This window comes from Dysidea avara, chromosome 1 (genome assembly GCF_963678975.1).
Source record: "Dysidea avara chromosome 1, odDysAvar1.4, whole genome shotgun sequence".
Taxonomy (NCBI): Eukaryota; Metazoa; Porifera; class Demospongiae; order Dictyoceratida; family Dysideidae; genus Dysidea; species Dysidea avara.
This window is the reverse complement of record NC_089272.1, coordinates 19095052-19117320: the sequence shown is the minus strand read 5'-3', so window position 1 is coordinate 19117320 and position 22269 is coordinate 19095052. Positions and strand designations below refer to the sequence as shown.

The 22269-nt window shown below is 37.0% G+C and overlaps 1 protein-coding gene across 9 annotated transcripts; it reads left to right on the top strand.

Annotated features, from left to right (window-relative positions):
- Nucleotides 1-84: 84 nt before the first annotated feature.
- Nucleotides 85-21034, top strand: LOC136258359 (centrosomal AT-AC splicing factor-like). Of its 9 annotated transcripts, none has more exons than XR_010702768.1 (15): nt 2676-3094; nt 4712-4875; nt 5944-6042; nt 6483-6549; nt 6962-7018; nt 7632-7700; nt 9052-9129; nt 10030-10087; nt 11213-11300; nt 11745-11795; nt 12695-12814; nt 16718-16803; nt 16859-16899; nt 20123-20186; nt 20810-21034. XR_010702768.1 is itself a non-coding variant. In XM_066051690.1 (12 exons), exons 1-11 carry the CDS (start codon nt 2969-2971, stop codon nt 12801-12803), a joined length of 966 nt encoding a protein of 321 aa, XP_065907762.1. In that variant the 5' UTR covers nt 2676-2968; the 3' UTR covers nt 12804-12814; nt 20810-21034. The 9 variants fall into 9 exon arrangements, 4 of the variants coding, with proteins under 4 accessions (XP_065907770.1, XP_065907777.1, XP_065907762.1 ...); XR_010702763.1 differs by having other exon boundaries at nt 20123-20432; XR_010702764.1 differs by lacking the exon at nt 20123-20186.
- Nucleotides 21035-22269: the final 1235 nt, after the last annotated feature.

Genomic DNA, 22269 nt, shown 5'->3' with positions numbered 1-22269 from the left:
AGTGCTATGCTATGTAATGCTTTATTATTAGCATTGTCCTAAACTAATAATCTTGCACACCTGACTATTCTGGTAGACTGAAGTCCTTAAACTTGCCCTCATTGTATTACAGAAGATTGAAGATGGACATGATTATGACACACATAATACTGCACAGCCTTGTTTTTTCAGTACAGCACCTGTACAAGATCAAATGGACTGAAGTCACTGAAGCCCCTAATATAAAGAAATACAGTTTTGCAGTAAGGGTAAGTGGCCTAATTGATCATACATAAAACTGAATGTCCCACTTCACTATTGTCACAGTTTTCCATTTATGCCCACACACTTAGGTAACTCAAAAGCTGCAGCACAAGTTGCTGTCAGATCTTCAGTGCAGGTCACTGTAAAGTTTTAACAATAACAACTGTTCTATTAGAGTATTTGACTGCTCTGTTAGAATGTTTGACTGCTCTATTTTCCATCACCTAAATCTTTATGCTAGTACAAGAATGTATTCAACAAACCAAAGTTTCCATTTTAAAAACAACACACACTAATCCTAAGGTCTAGAGTTTTACATAATTCAATTCTATGTATGTACGTCGTGAATGTTATGACATTGCAGCATTGTGTTAACGAAGGGTGCTCAGAAATTTTTGAAATCTTGCAGTTGTCATAATGGTACTAAAACGAAAATTTATTTAACATTTATAGATTTGCCTACTTTAATTTCTTGCATATCTGAGATATAGTGACATATTTGGTGCTTTTTGAAGATGCCATCATGTCAACCTTCTTAACTACATTTCTTTGGGAAGTAGTAACAAGCATTGAATTGTGTGACATGACTTACTTCCTCTTGTACACAATTTGAGATATTAATTTTCCTCACATTGTATAAAAATTGCTTCAGAAATTTCTGAGTATCTCTTTGGGTGAGATATAACATTCACAGAACAGAATCCCCCAGATTATAAGGAAATTTAAAAATTCATATTTTCTCCAAAACCACTTCCTGTGTTACAATGTGGAAAATTCTTATGGAATGTGCCTTCCATTTTTTCTCCAGTTTGCAATGCTAAGAAACGCCATTAAAAATCTGGGAAAAGGTGACTCTGGTAGTTACTAGCCAGGATTAGCTCACAAAGAAGCTAGTTTTCTGGCTTTGAAATTTTCTCAAGATTGCATGAGATACTCTAATAGAACAGTCACATAATTGTTTAGTAATAAATATTTGGATGGGAACTAATTCTTATTTGGATTGGCCTTTATCTTTATGACATCTTGATAACTTATGTCAAAACTTTTGTCAAGGTTCCATGTAGCTATAGGGTTTGCTTGTTTTACAAACAAAGCACCATAACTTCCATGTAGCAGGAAAGAGCCTTCTTTGGATGAATTATTACTCATACATTTTTTTTGCATACTTATCTGTAAAATTACTGGTGTAAGACTAGATTCTTAATCAGCAGCTACATTTCAACACAAATGACACTAAGTTTTGTGAGTTTGGTTGAGGGCAGTGACAAGTTGTACTTTTGGGACTTGCCCACCCAGATAATTAAATTCTCCGAGATTATTGTATGGAGTGTACATTATGCCAGTACATGGATAATGTGAAATGTCACTGTGGTAACGTGACATTACAACAAAGGTACAGTTGGCATTGTATAGGGTAATTCAAGGGCTTTCTTTTGTTGTAGCTAATGTGCATGGGTACTAATGCTTGTACTTTTGTTTTTTATAACTAGTGTAAAATACAGCTGGACAGTGCTGAGCTAAAATCTCAAGGTATTTTTAAAATCAAACTTTGGTTGTTAGAGGTTGTAAAAAGGATAACACATGGTATTTTGCAAAAAAATATATTAAGATTAGTAGCTACCTGATATGGCTTCATTTGACAGCTTGAAAATGTACTGAGACCAGTTTTACTATTACTGCTTTATAGTGAACATACTAGAATGTATGGTCTAATAACTTTTGGTCCTTACAACTGAAATGCTGAAATGTTCTACTGCTGAGGTGTGAATTGTTTAGTCATGTGATACGATGTAGATTCTGTTTTAGGTACAGCCTATGATGCTTGTAAATTCACTTACAGTATTATGTGGCTATGCTTCCATGGCAGTGCTAAAAAACCTAACTCATATATAGCTAATTATGCTCAAACTTACAAACTTTGCCTTGCAAGCAATTATTTAAGTTAATCATTGAAAAAATCAGCCATATCTTCATGTAGCTATACCTGACTGCTTTAGGCTGTAATCCCACTAGCTATATCCTTTCCTTTTGTGTTTGTACCAGGGGAATGTGGTGGTAGCTATGACTGACTACGTGAGACAATAATTATCAGTACAGTAGCTAGGTCAATCTTTTTCTGTGACATGTGATGAGAGACATCTTATTTTAGACAATATAGCTAGCTACAACATAAGTCTAGACTGAGTTGTACCAAGCACTGATACCCATGCACATGTAAGGTGGTCATGCTCAGTACAGGAGCCCTGCATGGCAAGACTTACACAGTTACAAAAATACTGAATAATTAGCTCAGATTGCATGCAGAAAGTTCAACCGATAGATCCCAGTCCCTAGAATTAACATTTTCACTGCTGGCCAATTCAGCGTTTAGCTATTAAATCACCATAATTGTGACACTACACTAGGTGTGACCATTACACTAACACTATATATTTGATGCTGATTCAAAGCACCTGTATATATTTATGCTAAAAATCACTGCTCAAAGTATGCTGGCACCATAGATAATATACCCACCGTGTGTATATTATCTATGCTGGCACAGAGATGTTGGCATAAAAAGACTGGCGCCTATTCTGTTTTGTGCACGCCCACTGGTCAGATATGATTATAGTTCGCAATCGATTGTGGGTTTAGTATTTTACTTCAATTAAATTGCAGGGGGTTTTAAGCCGCGCTACTTCATTCTTAAGAACGAGTGATTATTTTATTATCCAATGAACAAATGTCAGAGAAACAGTGTGAATTCTGTAGTGTCTGTCGTTACAATCACGATCAGGGGCGTAAACACATTTACAACAAGTCACATCAACAGAAAGTATCCGTTATCATCAGCAAATTCACTGACAAGGTTAGTCTATTATATACGGAAAAGTGCTAGTGTGGGTTTGTTGTATACGTAGTGTCATGTGTTTACCTGTGTGGTGTGTTATCCGATATCTGGTGAATGTGAACAGCTCTGGGGAAAGTTACCGTAGTATTCAAGCGCCCTACCAACCCTGCCATTTTTTTGTCCACTTGCTGGAACATCCTTCATAGTCATGGCACTGTTTGTTTGAGCTTCTCACTTCCGAGGTCATCTATCATGTGTATTCGTGGCTCCAGATGGGACTCTGTACACTTTGCATTCCCTGCTCAGCTGCTCCAGCTGACCTCATAATTGCTTGAGTCCAGATTATCCACTGTTTGTGATTCCCACACCCCCAGTGGTAGTGTAGGTCTTTGTAGGTATCTTTTCTGTAGGATTTACAGTGGAACCTCCCTTAATCACAGTAACAGTCGCCTGAGTTGGCTGGTCAATTGATTTAATTTATGAAATACCCTCTGACAATCAGCAACTACGTACCATTCTTCTTTGCCAAAGTAGAATGCGTACAATACAGACAAATATACATAGCTAGCTAACAAGTACAAAACACATGGATACAAAACAATTATATGGACACAAATACAAAACAAATGCAACAACTTTAAGACAAATTACAAGGATGATTGAACAAATTATGTGAAAACAAAAATGAATGTTAATAGAAATTCTCATCATTAGGTAATCCATTCCACCATTGTGAGGTCCTGTAAAGAAAATGTCTTTGTGAAAATGTTAATAGGTAGATTAGCAAAGAAAGAGCATGTTCTAGTATCATGATGGTGATGCCTACCAAACAAAAATGGTCACCTCAGCATAGCATACGTGACTACATTCCTGACTAATTCCCAATCAGCTTGTACAGAAATAGTTTACATTAAGCAGTCACCTTGATAACATGCATAGTGGCCAGCTTTACAGGCCTAAACGGTCTTGCGCTATATAAAAGACTTCTCACAGAGCTGCCAATGACAGCCATAATGATGAGTAAACTACACTGTAGCTGCACTATATAACAGAGAATGGTTTAATATTTACAATTGTCTGTAATCTTGTTGCCACTCCACGGCTTAGCCTCACCTTGCAGTTCTAATTAAAGTTCACCATGTGATCTACAGATTTATGATTGTGTAGTTACCAGTTCACTGTCTTGATGAGATGATAAACTGTTGCTTTTGCTTCACATGCTTTGTAGTTAGCCATCAATCAACTGGTAATGTTGCCTTTGTAGCTTCTGGCTATCGTTGGTCATCCTTTCTAAATGGTACCTATGGGGTTTGAAGTGTAGCTACATCTGTATGTGCGTGCATGTGTAACTACAACTGAATGTATAAGTCCCTGGAATCTTTATATATAGGTCACGCCTTAAGGCTACTTGTCATGGTAGGATATTGAGTTAGGCAGCCATATATGCATCTCTCTATAAAGGCCAAACATTTCTGACCTGCTTCCACTTTAGTTTCTCTAGGTTTAATTTTTAATGAAAAGATTTCCCTTCTAGATTTTTGATTTCTGTAGAGATGTGTGGGTGGAAGGGAGTGCCATTAAGGCCAGTTAAAAAAGATGGATTATTTAACACACATGTACAACTTGTACACACAGGTACAGTCAGCTAGGAGGTGTTTAGTGAAACCATTAGTAGTGGAGGGTGAACTAGAGCCAGACAGTAGAGTGTGGTGTTATTGCTGTGATAAGGAAGTACCTCGTCATACCACCACTGGTGATATCACTGTGCAGTGGGGAGGACTGATACAACATCTTGCCAGGTGTGTGATGCGATAGTATGTTCTGGTTGAGCTGTTACTATACCTTTGAAAAATGTATCTCAAATTTCAGCCAGCTATGTAATTAGTGATGACAGTAAAGGTGTGAAAACAGATATCAGTATGCAAGTTTGATTCTATTGCAAGTTTGGAAAAAGACTGTACCAGACCGTACAGTTTTGTGGCTTCCCGGTAGGAAATGTGTTTTCAAAGCTTTGAAGGGTCATAAATAAAATGTGAATGGAATATTTTTACCAGGTCAAGTAATATTACAGATGAGCCAAATTATTATTATGACTGGTGAGCCCACACAAACCACACCAAAAGGAAAAAATGGTGCCGCACACCCCAGCTATCAATTATCTGAAAAGTGAAGTACCCATTATGCTTTGTTGTCAGCTATGTTCAATCCTTTACACAGTATTACAAATCAAGAACTGTTCGAAATGCACCTCTGCAATCAAAGTAGCCACTATGAAAAATACGGACAATTTCCGTTTCGAAGGGAAGCCATCACACGCTACTGCCAAATTGACACCTTTCGCTATCAGCGAAGATGACTGGGACACAAAGGAGGACACTGTTAAGACTAAAGTCCATGGAGAATGCATTGTATGTACTGCGGTATGCCAAAAGGCATGTGTCTGACTGAAGCAACGTCGAACAGTGAAAAAATTAAGTCCATAGCCTTAGCCATTATTGAGTTACATGTAGGCTTGTCTGAAGGCATCAGTCAGTTAGTTTCTCAGTCAGTTAGTCATTCAATCACTAAAAAATTCCGTTTAATTTTTTTTCAAATTTCATACTTACTTGTTGAAAGCATTTCAGGTCGATGTGAAGGCTTGTTTGGGCTTAGTTTTACCAACACTGCTTCATCGTTGTCAGGGAAAAGTGAGACTGGTTTCTGGGTGATTTTTTCATGGGCCACGCCCAAACATTTGTGGTCTCTACTATACAGTACTATCGTACATGTCATTCCTCATACATGTATGCTTGCCTTCATTTGCAGGGATCTGTTATGTTACTGTAAGTCCAACAGTTCTCATATGGTGTTGTTGTTGTTGTTTGTAGTTCTGGTCATCACAAGTGTACACGTCGCTACTGGTGGTTACATCATATCGATCATGATAAACTACAAATGTTTCTCATCCATCGAACTGAGTTAAATAAGTACGTACAAGTGTACTGTGAGTACAAGTGTACTGTGAGTACATTTATTTGTGTGTGTATGCAACATGTGTAAGTACTGTATGTACATATGTAATTTTATAATTACTATGTATAGAAATGAATTTTCAAGGGCTGGAATGTGTGTGTGTGTACGTGTGTAGGGATGGTAATAGAGATTTTTTTGGCAAAATTATGTTCCATTCATGGTGAAAGAGCCTGGATTGTTTGCTAAATTTCAGTACGAATGTGGTAGTCTATGGATTTTTAGAAGGTTGTGTTTTGAAGGTGGTTCATCATTGAAAATAAAAATTACCCTTCAGAAATTGTCTATTTTACGGTACAGTACAGCCTGTACGTATGTGTAGTAAATATATTTCATGGTTTACATTATGTTAAGTTTTGTAATTGTGTATGTTATTTGTTTTAAACTGTATACACAGGTATACTGAATTGATGGGAACAGAAGTGCAAAAAGTTGAAACTCGTATTAAACAGAAACAAGAAAGGGTATGTTTAATTATACGTGGTAACAAATGTATATTCACAATTACACATAGAGTATTTGTCTATGTACATGGTTTGTCCGAATGAACAAGGTGAAGAGTATTGTAAGTATAACTTGTACATACAACAATACATGAATATATATTGTATAGATGCATGTACAGCTGTATTGTGAAAATTTTGTATATGGCCATGCAAAAAAGCAACTGGACTTTCAGGTGTAGGCAACCTCCCAGGACCCTTATTTCACTACGTTTTATTCTAATATGTTTCCTTCTATCAACTGGCTAAAAGGATTAATCCCAACCAATTGTACATTTCAAGTTATGTATGAAATAACATGTACTGTACGTATTGTATGTGTAATGTTCACAATATGTAATGACTACGCAAATGTTTTTCATGTACCATGTAGACTGCAATGGCTAGTGTACTACGTGAACAAGCTATACAACAGGCTGCAGTGTTGGAGGTGTGGTGGACTCTGTGTATCCTATCTCTTTAATGATGTGGTGTTTGCAGTATCTACCCTCAGTTATATTGTAGAGGTGTATATGCTTGTATACTAGAAGCATTTTGTCAGAGATTAAAACTCTTTGCACAGTTCAGTTATTACATCTAGCCTTTGTATGTGGCCAGATTACAAATAGTATTGGGTGTACACATCACCATGAGTCCATTATTAACACTTTCATCTTCTTGTTGTTACATAATAGTGAGAGCCTTTGCTCTCATTTTGCTTGCCAATGCTTTTTTTACAAACATTATAAGCTCTTACTTATACTGGTGCTTTGCAAGTGAAGGTAGCCAATAGCAATCTAATAGGACACTTTGCATAATGTAGAGGCATATTCATAAGGAGACCAGAGACCATAAATATACAGTATGTAGTACTATATCTGTCATTATAGCTGGTGACTTATGTAGATTGATATCACTGGTCCTCCCAGTAACAACTGTGTCATAGTTAGGGTATGAGTGTATGTACGTAATCAGACTACGTGTGCATGTGTTCTTTGTATGTCATGTATGAGTACATATATTAGTTTTGTGTGATTGGATGTTTAATTTCCTGAATGAAATAGCCACAGGGAACAGGACTCATTGTGAGGACACCTTCATCATCTACTGTGCCAAGCAGTAACAAGTCTAAGGTGTGTGTGCTTGTGCATGCGTGAATGTGTGTGCGTGTGTGAGTGAGTGAGAGAGAGAAAGTAGCAGCATAGCCAAGTGGTTAGAGCACCTGAGGGGGGGGCCAAGGGGTGCTGTGCCCTCCCTGGCCCTTCTCTTGCCTCACAATGCTATATTGATACCAGAAACTGGAATCATGCATTCACACTGTATTCAGAAGTATAGAAAGCCAATGGGAAAATAGAAGACAACAGTTATAAATGTACTTTACAGTTATACTGTACATTGTAAAGAAAGTGAGGCAAATAAGTTTAAATTTTTGTGCTAAGATCAAGATACTCTAATAGAGCAGTCACAATTCTAATGTCATTAAAACAATACTAGCTACACCTTACTTTTGATCTAGTACACTTTACCATCAAACAGGGTTTATCTTAGATAGGCTAACTGATCTTTATATGCATCGCAAGCATACACTTCGTTAGCTAAATATTATCAAAATGCTCCCAAATTCAAACCTAGGAGGTCTAATTTTTAATAATTTTCTCTATCTACAGTATGTCTATCATTCACCCAGCTATACTGAATAAAGTTATGCAACTGAATATAACTTGTGTACTAGAATTCCTCTTAGTGGAATAAACACTGTTGTACAAAAACTTCTTGCCCCCCCCCCCCCCCCCCCCCGACAATGCCTCCTAGATCCGCCTATGGGTCAGGCAGTCACAAGATTCCACGTTCAATGTTCCATGATGCCCAGTTGCTGTTGTTGTTGTTCTGCGGAGCAAGAAACTTTACTTGAGTCTACCCGTGCAGCTGTATAATAGGGACGTGGTGGTCTGGTGTCAACTGGGAAAGTAAATGTCCAACTGTCCACATCTCACTTGGGGTCATTGTGGAACTTTGAGTTTTGAGGTTTCTATCTATGAGACTTGAACGGTCCTTCTGCAGATTACTAGTCCTGCCCCAGGAAGATTTGGCTGTGTAGACTCGAGTACAGATATCATAGTACTGGGACAATAGTGGTATTACCTTTCACACTGCTACAGGAAGCTATGTGTGTCACTGTGTGTACTGTATGTGTTTGTAGAGCATGTGTACCATGTATTTATGTTGTTATGTTACCTGTGTTGCTATGTGTTAGGTCTGTAATGATTTTCCATTGCCAGAGTGAAAGTACAAGATGTTTATGTACTTGTGTTGCTACAGAATGACACTTCTCTTACGTCTTATTCTTACTATCAAACTAATGAATTATTTGTGTCACAACATCTAGATCTTCTTCTAGGTTTTGTGATCTATTATATGTGTCATAGAGAACTACTCAATTTCACAGCTTGCATACATTTTAAAATATGTACACTATCATTACAGCAACATCATGGTAATGTACACACTGGAGCTACACCACCATGGCTTAGACCTGATGATGATGATAGTGATGTTGAGGAGGTGTGTGTATATGTACTGTATTTACGTAGTGTACATATACACATGTAACACTTTCACACCAAAGGAATTCCAGAGGATACATTTGCCATGTATACCTCTTCACAGGGATACAACTACATGTACACTGGTGTACATCCCGGGAATGTGGTTGCACTTTAAAAGAGCGAACCATTTTCATCCAAGCAAGCATAGCCTTGATGTGGATGAGGTTTAGTAGTACTACCCTGTTTGTTTTATAGGCTCAGACTGAAATTGGTTATGGGAATAAATTAACATGATTATTTTCACGAATTGGAGTCTGTCACAAGAAGAAGGCATTTCAGTATCCTTGCCATTCTACGAGTCGGGAAACAATAAAGTCTTACAGCACATTCACAAGCATTTCAGCATATTTTCAAATATGGACCATACCCACATTACAGATAACACGAGTTTACTCTTTAACTAAGCTTACCCATATTAGGCCTTTAGTACCTGTATATGTTGTAATTAGTTGCAATAGCACTTGCAAATTCCTTGAGATTCACCCAACTCGACTTTTTCCGTGATATCCTTAGGACTCATCCATTCATTATAACAAGCATAGCAACAATGTTATGTGCTGCATAGCCATATTGGCATGCATATGAAATGAATCCAGTGGTTACACTTGCATTGGCATGGGTGAATACTCACCCGGCACAGGCTATTAGCCTGAAACGTAAGTGTTACATATTCGCTGCAACATGGGCACTTGTGATTTGCCTGATATGTATGACCGCAGCCCTCAGGCTTTGGGCATACATATCAGGCAAATCCCTCGTGTTCATATTACAAATATTATCTAGTGGATTGTACATTAGTACCGTATGGGGACATTTCTTGTGCATTTATAGACTAAGTATGTGTTTGTGTGTTTAGCCAGTGTCTAAGAGACCACGTCACATTGGACCATGTGAGGAAGAGTTTAAAAAGCATAGTAAGTGTTATTTGTTTAAATAACTTTTCTACAGGATGTTCCTTATAGGCACAATAGTGTGTAAACTGTAAGTATGTGCATATGTATGTATACATATTTGGGATTGTTGCTCTAATAATGTAACATATGACTTCTACACAATGTAACACTTACATATTACTCCCAGAAAAAAAGCAACGAGTTACATATTACACATTACTCTGAGGGCTGTAACTAGTGATATTATTACAAATTACATTTGTTCATTACAAGCTTTAAACTAAGGCTCCCAGCTTACAATTACAAGTCACAAGAGCATAGTTCAGCCTCAGAACAAAGGCACTCCCCATACACTATCACTGTTTGTTCATGCCTGTAAGGCTGTCTCTAGTGCTGTCAGGACCGATCATATGCTGGACACAATGCACATTAAAAAGAAGTAACACGTTACAATTTCTGGATGTACGTAATATCTGTTATATATTACTCGTTACTTTGTTATGTAACATGTTGTATTACTCATTACTGCAAAAGTGATATTGTTACTTAGACTCTATTTAGGCTGTTTTGGGTGGGTAATAAATCTCATATACTCCACCTTGTTTTCTAATATACTCCACGCCTTCAAGCGCAATATAACATATGCTCAAAATCTAGGTTTATCCAATCACTATGCATTGTTCACATGCAGTGATTTAACGAGCACGATTATTTTGTCATGTGAGGACGCATAGTTGCCATGGCGCTAGTATTATCACAAGTAAACCAGCTGCTTTTGCTGAGCCTACAGCAGAAACAGCCGTGGATGAGGTAAGTAATCTGAGTGTAATGTGAAATAGAGTCTAAAGCAGTGATACGGGCACAATGTGGAGTCTATGAAATTTATAAACCCTCAGGCCCTTAGTAGCGCCCTCGCTTTGCTCGTGCGCTACAGCCCGGCCCTTCGGGTTTATAAATTTCATAGACTCCACATTGTGCCCGTATAACTAATATGTAAATACATTTGTAACGCGTTACCCCCAACTCAGTACATACATGTATGGGTGTGTTTGTTTTGTATGTGTGTATACTTTACTCTTTGTCTATTTCTGTCTTTAATGGTTGTAAATTACGTCTGTCTTGTATATCTTATTCACATACTTGCAGGAGAGCATGTTATACGCAGCAAACTGAACCCAAACAGAGTTGGAGCAAACTTTTACAAAGAAAAGAAGAACATGTCTGGAGATAATTGGTAAGTTGTAACATACAGACACATGGTTAGTAGCTGATTCTATGAAAAGAATATCATGATCAGATTTCCATTCATGAAAGGTTTTATTATGATTTGTTAGGATTCACCTACAGGCTGTAGTTACCTGCTGTTTGGTACCAATACTATTTTGTGCTTTCTATCCCTCAAATCTTTACAAGATCTACAAAAGTTTCCCTTACTCAAAACAAAAACAACCTCCTGAACAGATGGGCACTGATAGTTAATATCATTCATACAGTAGATGATTACAATTTTGAATTCTTGTACATGTAAGTGTCACACTTACTGTACTGTAGTTGCTTACTCTGTCATCAGTTTCAAAGTGTTGTTATATGATGTACTACATGTATGCTGTATGTGATTTGTTTGTATTTTCATTTGATTGTACTTGTCTGATTTGTTAATGTGTGTTTTACTCTGTAGGTTACCATCATTTGGTAGTGTATGGAATTATGGAGCCAGATCTAAATCAAAGTATGTGATATAAGTAGACAAGAGATTCTGTTCTTGTACATATACAGAAGTGAAGATGTGAAGTACTTTTGTTAGTATGGTGTAGTAGTAGCATATTATGGTTTGGTTGTCTGATTCCAAAGATTTGACTAACATCTTTCGTTAGTTGCCAACATTAGCAACATGCTACTACAGTATATATGTGACCGTCTTAGCAAAAACCTGACTTTTTTTGCACAAGCATGCGTATTGAGAAAAACAAAATTTAAAAATAATTTGTAAAATCATGCATGCTGCAAGAAAAAATACGCAAGTTTTTATTGGGCCAGTACTTGAAGAAGGAATACTCTAAACTATATACTGTCTTATTCCCCTGCTCACGGAGAGTTCAAAAATGTTTTTTTCATTTCTGTAGCTCCAATGGTGTGCGAGTCACGTACGTTTGTATACGATGTGGTAAATGTAAACAAGATTGTCATCATTTCTTGTACTAAACTTCCTTCATATCCATATGTGCAAGTGACTACAGGGCTAACACTATACCTTGGTTGATGTGCTAATCCATGGTGAACATATTAAACCAAATTCCAATGTTGTAGACTAATCCAAACGGAAGTTATGGCTGCGAATGTAAATGCCTGTAGTTTATTTTTCGTTGTACAAATCAATGATCTTGCTCTTCTTGCTGTCTTGCGCTATAATTCCAAAGTCACTCACCACAGAAGGCTGGCACTTTGGTGATCCATTCCTTGGACACTGCAGATAATGCTGAGAAAATATGTTTAAAAATTAATTGTACGAACAAGTCAGGTTTTTGTACAGATGGTCACATATATCCCATCAGTAAAGTGTTCTTTGTTGGTGCATAGCACTTTCAGCATATACTATATGACAAGTTATTTTATTGTTATTCATTATAGGCAATTACTTACTTTTTCCAAGAATCAGAATTCTGGTACATCAGTCAGTAAACATGTTACAGAATCAAATTGTATAGTCAAACCATATGTCAGGAAAAGAACTAAATAGCACTGTTCTGTGTAAGTATACCACTTTTCACATGTACACATTCATACAGGTTTATCTGTAAGTTTTATAATATTACATGTAATGTGTGTTTATCAGGTTGAACATGTTCACTGGATGGTTTAGCAATTTAGGAAACTACTACAGTTGGTATGTGCCAACAACTGGCATACGGGCATGCACTTACTTTTAAAATGACAGAAATATTGGTTTTAGAAGGGTTAGGATAATTTTGTATCAAAATTGGCATGCTCAGAGTACTGAACCTTAAAGAACTACCACTTCATGTCTACAGGGAACAAGGGCAATTATATTACAACCTTAACCTTGGCGTACTGCATATTTCAATTGGTCTGTTTCATTGGCTCTTTAACACTGTATGACATGGTGCAGTAAATACTTGCTTTGTTCAGAGAATTCTGTAGGCTGTTATGTAACCATGCCTCATAATGGTGACTTGTTTCCATCCCATCTGTCCATAAAAATTTAAACTTGCCATTTGCAATAAAATTATCCTTTGTGTGATTGTAACAGTTTACATAAGTTGTGAGAGCCCACTCTCCAAGGGACAACCTATGTCTATTACTTTATTGCACTGGGAGGTCCCTACTACAGTACCACTGCCCAGAGGTAGCAGTTGACACTTGTGTAGCCAATTTTCTACCCGTAATTTCTTTGGTATGTGTGTGCTAACTAACCCACCACCTGTAGCCATGATACACGAACTCCCTCAGGTCACTCTGGTTGGCTGCTCCTTTGCACGTGATGTATTCCAGTTGTGCATCGTGTCAAGTTATGGCCTGGATTTGAGCACTTACGAGGGATTTTAATGTTACCTCTGGGCAATACTGTATATTGCTAAAGGATGTTAGTATCATGTGTGATGAATTCTCTCCAGGGTATATACAACCAAGTTACATACTGATAAAGTTTTCACCTATAATATATCATACAGTACGATAGTAACTGTATAGTAGGGACCACAAAGCAGTAGGCGTGGCCCACGAAATAAAATCACCCAAAAACCAGCTTCAATTTTCCCTGACGACGATGAGGCAGTATTGGTGAGGTAAAACTAAGCGCAAACAAGCTTTCAGATCGACCCGAAACGCTTTCAACAAGTTGCTACGGAATTTTAAAATTTTTTTATTTGACGGAATTTTCTACTGACTGAGTAAGTAACTGACTGATGCCTTCAGACAAGCATAACTCGATAACGGCTAAAGCTACGGGCTTGATTTTTTCACTGTTCGACGTCGCTTCGGCTCGACAGGTGCCTTTTGGCATACCGCAGTACGTACAATGCATTCTTCATGGACTTACCAGTGTCCTCCTTTGTGTCCCATTCATCTTTGCTGACAGGGAAAGGTGTCGATTTCGCACAAGCATGTGATGGCTTCCCTTCGAAACGGAAATCATCCGTATTTTTCATAGTGACTATTTTGATTGCAAAGGTGCTTTTCAAGCAGTTCTTGATTCGTATTGCTGTGTAACGGGTTGAACATAGCCGACAACAAAGCATAATGGATACTTCACTTTTCAGACGATAATTAATAAAATTGGGGTGCGGCACCATTTCTTTTGGTATACGTAGATTGTAGAGGTTCTTCCGGAAAAGTTCTTGATTCGTATTGCTGTGTAACGAGTTGAACATAGCTGACAATGAAGCGTAATGGAGACTTCACTTTTCAGACGACAATTGATATATCTGGGGCGCGTGGCGCCATTTCACATGCGGTATGCGTGGGTTCACCAGTCATAATAAAATTATTTACAAAAAAAGCTAACAAACAAGTACACGAAAAAATTTGGAATTTTCAACTAGAGTAGGGACTATAGCACATCGATAAAAAGTACTGAAACAAGTTGAAGTAGTCCATGATATTAAATCACAGTAAAACAATAAGAAGTGTTATATCCCTACTGTGCTTCGTGTACTTGTATGCTAAATGGACATTTACTCTAAGCACACAGTATGTACGTTGATACTATAGCAATGATGTGCATTACATTTTATGATCTAGTTCATATAACCTGTGGACATATACAATGTTTTTCACTGCCTATAAAAGGTTTAATAAAAATGTCCAGTACTTTATTGTGAAAGCAAGCGATCAAAGGTGAGAAAACGTCTTACAAGGTATCCCATTGGCTTTTATTTCACTGATACAATGGATTCCACATCCGTTGTCCATCACACTCAGTCATACTACAATGACTCGCGTGAAAATCAACCAATGAAAAACGAGCAGACACATTTCTAATCCAAAAAAATCATCCTATTGGCTATTTTTCACTTGATACAACTAACTTGCAAATTATGTATCACTAACAAAGCAATTGTAAACTGACAATATCTTGTGATTCGCTGGCACATTTCACGTATATGGATGGCAGACAAATCGTAATTGGAGACATCCTGACAGCATAAACAAGAGACCAGGTACGCTTGGGTGTCTCTCCATAATCAGGTTAGATCTTTGTCTCTCTTGTGGCAAATGTGTGGTCTACTTCTATGGCTACTTATTATGTTTTGGGAGTGATCAGATATAACTTCACGTAGTACTTATATATCTCCTTGTTCAGGTATTTGGCCATGATGCTTTAAAGAACAATCATGGTATTTTCAGAAATAATTTTGACTGGACATGCCATGCCTTCATTGAAGCCTAAATATTATAGTTTAAGTTTAATGCAATGGGTAAAATACGTATATTTTTAGTTGTAACACAGGAATGAGGGCTTTGCCTGAAATGTATGCCCAAGGGCTGCAGGCATACATTTCAGGCAAAGTCCAAATGCACGGTGTTACAGCTAATATGTATCAACATTGAAACCGGGTCACTACTGCTGACCCGGATGACCCACTGTGCTATCCGGGTCAGACCCGGATGTGACCTGGATTAATTAAAGCCAAGACGTGTTTCGGCTAGTCTCAGGTGAGCGAACGAGTCTACATTTTGAGCGTTCGATTCGTGTTGAGTAAATATTGCAACCTCAGCCTAGCTGTAGGTTGAAAACCAAAAAAAAAAAAAAAAAAAAAAAAAAGTCTTCACCTACTCACAATAGCTACCCCTCACCATAGATACCCTCAGTTTCGTGCTACATACTGCACTTACTAACAAATAGGCGTGGCTGAGCATATGTCGGTAATGCGATAAGTGGGCGTGGCTCACGAAAGAGCTACGCGATAGCGTTTATAAGTTCCACGTCGTCAACGAACAATTTCGTTTCTCATGTGATCCAATCCCGGATAAATTGTAAACCGGGTCAGACCCGGATGACCCGGAGAAAATGTGACCCGGATGACCCGACCCGGTTTCAACGCTGATATGTATCACTTCCCATCTGTATCAGGCTGATAGCCTGCATAGGATGATCAATCACAGTGGAAATGATTGGTGAATAAGCTATAGCACTATTTCTCACCTTAGATCAATGTTTTTCAATTCGGAGGATAGTGAGGAATACAAAACGTTCTCAGTCTGAGTGGTTTTCATGGCAAAATCCAAGTTCTGCATTTTAATCACATGAGTATAATTGATCCCCACAATTGATTTCAGCTTTTACAATTATGTAATCGCTGCCCATATGTAGCCCTATATAGGCGAGCTGCATATAAAAGGTAGCTCAGATGGCTCCTTTGATCTGAGGTGTGAAAGTGATGCATGAATTTTTAAAAACCTTTCTTGAATACCTGTTTTACAGTGAATGCAGGTGATAGCAACAAAAATCTTCAGCCTAAAAGTTGGGTAGAAGATAAAGTACCAGCAGACTATAACTAAGTAGCTTTCTTGTGTGTGTGTGTGTGAGGGTGGGAAAGAAGACATATAGTAGCATAACACTTTGTTTTGTAGCTATGAGCTCTTTTATGTCATTATCTCTCATTATACAAATTGTTATGTCTTCCACACTAGAGTGAATACTGTATAGTCTACATGGTGACCTTGCTCATGTATGTGACTGCTTTATTAGGTTGATTTGATCTCACTGCTTATCTTGAGTGAGCTACACAATATATTAAGGGATATGGTTGTCATATCCCTTGTTTTCTATAGCAAAACTGGAGCTGATTGAAGCTGGATCATCAAGGAGCATGGTAACCATGCATGCTCTGCTTGTTTAAGAACATGGTCACCATACAATTGTTTTATAAGTGTAACTACTACTGTCTTACAGTAGTGTGAACACTTTTGATAGTTTTGTGGATCCAAATTACAGAAAATTAAAGCCTCGGTATGGTTTCCTTGCATGAAGAAGATATCCTCGTAACTGAAGATAGCCTCATAATTGAAGATAAAAGGAAAGGTGAAATGCAGAAGGCAGATACTCATTGGAATCAGAAAAAGCACGTCCTTTGATATTGTGGTGTGAAATGGTGGCCATGCACTGCTTTTTTTTTCTTTGGTCTCTAAACTTGCAACTATGGTCAGGCTGGCAGGCAGGTGGCTGTCTGGACAGGCAGGCAGACCAAAAATTAAGTTTTGGCAATTATTTTTCTGAAATTAGTTATTAGGCCTTCTGTGTTTTATTTTTTTATGGTGAATGTAATTTCATGTACATTATTCCATAACAGTGATTTTTGTTGCTTATGATATTCTTTGAAGGTTTTTGATGGCATGGTTATGTCAGTTGTTTCCATCCCATGTGGTCATAAGACGGTTCTCTTTGCCATACCCAAGGTTAATGGTACAATTTGCTCACAATAGAAACTATTCTTTATGTAATTATGAGCAATTATAATGGTTTACAAAAGCCATATATGTTAAAGTCCAGTATCCAATGGACTAAACCACTTCATTGTGTTGAGGAATGTGTGGTGCATTCCCCATGAACTGCACTTAGTAGGTAAGTATGCTAAATAGACATACTACATTTAGGACTCTAATGTATATGTACTTCTACATATAAAGAGATAGCAATGGCAGTAGGTCCAAGCCAGATTGTGTTTCCTCTTAGTAGGGAAAGAGGGGAGTTGCGTACACACATTCAGTAGATATTTAAAAAAAGATGACACAGATGTACTACTATGCAGTACTACTATACTGTAGGATGATAGAAGCATTGACATAATGGCTTCTCACTTATACAGCTTGTTTGGTGTGTGTTCTATTAGTGTATGACAGAAGACATGGGTAATCCCTATTATTAAGAGTTCATGAGCTCTTGCTATTGTGGATCATTACAGTAGTTCATGACACATACAATACAGTAAAGAATAATGTTAACAATATAATTCTGCTGGGCTATTTACATACATGTGTATATGACAACAGCAACATGTGTTCTGTGGTTTGAAAAATGGTACAAAAAATAAATGCTATCATGAAAGTTTGTGCTTTCCAATTCTATCGGATGCTAGCCTCGATAATAATTATAGTGGAACCTCAGTTATCCAATCCATTCAGTGTTTAGTTAACTGAAATGTTCATAACTCTGACATTGTATGTTTTGTGCTATTCTAGTAACTGTGCCATTTCTAAAGTGTCTAACAAAAAAGCACTTAAACTAGGGTTAAAAGTAATTTTAAAAAATAGGGATATAAAATTGCTAAAACTCTCTAACTGGTCTGTATCTATATGATAAATCCCACAATTTGGTATTGTATAATACTGGTGTTACAGATTCACCATCATACACAGTGTATCAAGTCGGAATAGAAATTTATAGGTGACATCTTTTAGTGCTAGGTTACTTGTTTGATTCTTGTTCTTATAGCGATCTCTATTCTGATGCTTTGATCTTTTTTAAATGCAGAAGATCACCTCTAACCTGTGAAGACCTAGCATGACTAGTGATGCTTCAAAATTTTAATACACATCAAGTTGAAAGTTCAGTATAGGGCTTATGTATTTAGTATTCATAGCTCTAAAATGTGCTGACATGGAATCATTGGAGACTACAAGGTGTGGTTGGGTGTCCCACGCTATCAGTAATAGTGTCTGGATTCCATTATCTCCATGATGACATACTTCTGAGCACCACACATAACCTTCAAATCTGTTTGCTGGATTAATAATTCCTTGCTTGTAAATTTTTAATAAAATGACTTAGGATAATCTGACATCGTCTGCACATGTATAGTATGCATAATTAATTTTAGTGATGATATCAAGAGTTAAATTAAACTTCTGGTAGTACTGGTACATACGTAAGTTTGTATAGGATAGCTACGCATTACTGGATCTAAATGATTATGGGATATACGTCCCATGCTATCAAGTGCTTGCGGAAATGGAAAATACTTGATGGTTTTGTAGTAAAAGCTTAGTTGTGTACACATGTATCTACTAAACTCACAATGCCACCCTTGAAACCATCTAAAACATCCTCCCTTGTAATTCTGTGATCACCTTGGTGATGAACAATTGTGACATAATTTGGAAAAACCATTGACCAATGCACATCAATAAATTGTGAGATATGCAATTTTAAACATTTCATTCCAGGGAAGGTCAAAAGCTATGAGTTAAAAATTTTCACTGTGAATTTGTAATCCATAGCAAGCTAGCTATAATCATGATTTTAAGCACCTATTTTCACAATGGTATCTGTAACATAAGTACGTCACCATGGGTGGGCAGTTGGTATATGAACAGAAAATGGCCGAGTATGTAGGTCATATTATGGTGTCTCCATCCTTAATATTGGGCTTTCAGGACCATCTGTGCCACTGAGAATGAAAGCAATTTACGTATAAAATGTCTGGGCAACTGTCCAAAGCTGTTCATGTCTCTAGCCTCATGTTTCAGCTGGTCAGTGGCATTACAAGGTGCCAGAGCATTCCCAGTATAGCTAGCACACATCTCTAGAAACCCACTCGTGAAAAGCAGCCCGAGCAAATCAGTGACATGGCTGTGATGCAAATATGTAGTATATTGGTGTGGCTATCCATTCATGGTGAAAAATGGTGTGTGCGTAGATTGACAATTATTATAAACAATTTGGTCACAATTGGTATCTTTTAGTACAGCATTGATCAGTATTAAATTACATACCACCACTTCCAGATGCTACATATATAGCTACCTTTACAGACAGTAATATAATACAGTGTATATACAGTAACCTGCCACCATGTAGGGAAAAGGAGGTACCAAATTAACAAGTAACTTCCTGCCTTCAATATCATTGTTATTGGTGCTAAGTTATAGTTACTTAAAAATTCAATGGACTATTACAGGGGGGTTGGGAAATACTGGTATTTTCTACTTGCAATTATTGCAATAAGATGACCATGTGATAACTGCAATTCTTTAAAATACAATATGTAGACTTATTTTAGTGTAATACAGTATTCAAAATGATTCACTGATATGTAGTTGCAGTACACAATGAGTGAACCGGAGAGGGACCCTCCACTACACCCAGCCACCTCACAGAAAAGTGAGGGGGACTCACTTAACCACAGAAATAAAATGAAATTAATAATGATAGTAGAAATACTAACTTCAAACTATAACACTATATGAATGGATTGAGTTAGTGAAGGCATGATGCAGACAACACAATGTGGAGTTTGTGCCTCAGCTAGCAAAAGATTACACAAACTAGTTGCATCTTTATCAGCTACCCTGTCACTTGATCCATCTATAGCTGCCACTTCATTAAGAAAGAAGAATCTCTGTCGAGGTACTAACATACTTATTAGACTGCCTGTGTAGGACTGGTTACCAGTGCCTGGGGTATACCCTCAGAACTGGTTAATTGCCAAACCTCTACTGTTGAGTTTTGGTAGGAGTAATTGACATTGGCTAATACATTATATACTATCGGAAGTATTTATAAAAAAAGCTCAAAGTTGATATTTGGTCTGCCTACCTAATCACATGTTGTACAACCACCTTATTAAAAAAACTCACATGCCTCACAAGTGTCTTTCTTAATTAACCTTTTGTATTTTGTCATCGTTTAATAATATGTGTATGTGCTTATATCAGTAATTGTAATAGTTTTATGTGTACATGTACAATGTATGTGTGTTTTACTTCTTGCATATCTATTTACAGGACTCCACTGAAAATCAGTATTAGTTACTGGATGGATTCCCATTACAATCTTGTAGTCAAAGCTTTGATATGCATTTATTAAAAGCTAAAGTGAAACTACCTGATATTGTTTGCATAATATGCTGACACAATAAAACTGAATTGTTTACTCTTCAAGTAACATGTTTACTCACATGACTATTCAAGTTGTGTTTGACAATTACATGAATAGAGTTTACATATAAAGGTGAAATAGCAATTTGTTTATATATTGTGTAGTTGAATTGGTGAAGACAATAGTTTATAAACATCATGCCAAATTTGTACGTATAATATGTGTATAGCACAAATACATTGGTATAATAGACCATGTGGCGTGCAAAACACATGTGTCTGCTTACAATAGATTGCATGTCATTGTTGTTTCCATGAGACTTATACTCTTGTTTTGCCAGCCTACTCAGGTGGAATCATGATAGAAAACGTAGATAATAGAAGTTCCATATTTACCCTAAGACCCTTGTTCATGCACTTTTGATAAAAGCATGATACTTGGCACACTGTTCATTTGTATCACAAAGGATAGAGAGCCATAACAGATTTAATCTTTTGAACCAATTTTATATGTTCAGTTTTTCTTCTAGGCATGAGGCTACTATGCTTGAGCTTATGTATTAGTTTGAGCAGTGCTAAAAAATCACCCGTTATTCCCAAAATCATGCAACTTTCTTTGGCCCATTAATTTGCATTAGACTTTTATTTACACTGGTGTTTCAGCTTTAAATGGTCTTTCTATTTTTTAGCTGGTTGCCATAATTATTATTCAATTCGATCTGACTGCTTTATTAGAGTAGTATAACTCTTTATCTGTTAGTGTGTAAGAGTACCTCCTCAAATAGTATGAACTCTTGATGTCATATAACAATGACAACATTTAACCTGTTTTTTAACCTAGCAGTAACATACATTGTTAGATTGATCCACGCAATGTAGCTATGTACATGGGTATGTATTTTTTATACATATGTATATTTGATTCTGCTAAGGAAGTGCATCGTACCATTATTATGTTAGTAACTATGCAGCTGAGCAGATTAAGAAAGCTGCATTTTGACTTATGTAGCTATATAATTCAGCCATCTATATTGTTAAATAAAAATAAATCCACCACCTGCCCATTGCTATTTTAAACATTGGTGGATGAGAGCTATTTTAAACTTTGGCGGATGAGAAAGTGTACATGTATCGCTATATTATCACTTTATTTCCAGCACTGAGATGCCTGTTATGTACTTAGCTACAACTGAAAAAAACATGCAGATGATATTATTTGGTACCAAAAATCCAAGTGCTTTAAGGCAACAGGCAAGTAAGAATTGATACTCTTGTCTCGATGCATCAGATACTTAGTGACTTAGCCAGTCATTTATATAGTATATAGAACCTTTACAACATACTGTATAGCAAATTAATTTCAAGAA

What these genes read in the sequence shown, in the direction of transcription:
- LOC136258359 (XM_066051690.1), top strand. Translation starts at nt 2,969, where the DNA reads ATGTCAGAGAAACAGTGTGAATTCTGTAGTGTCTGTCGTTACAATCAC. An exon ending in TTAAACAGAAACAAGAAAGG is followed by an intron (nt 6,550 to 6,961) that starts GTATGTTTAATT and finishes TGTACCATGTAG; the next exon opens with ACTGCAATGGCTAGTGTACT. An exon ending in AACATGTCTGGAGATAATTG is followed by an intron (nt 11,301 to 11,744) that starts GTAAGTTGTAAC and finishes TTTACTCTGTAG; the next exon opens with GTTACCATCATTTGGTAGTG.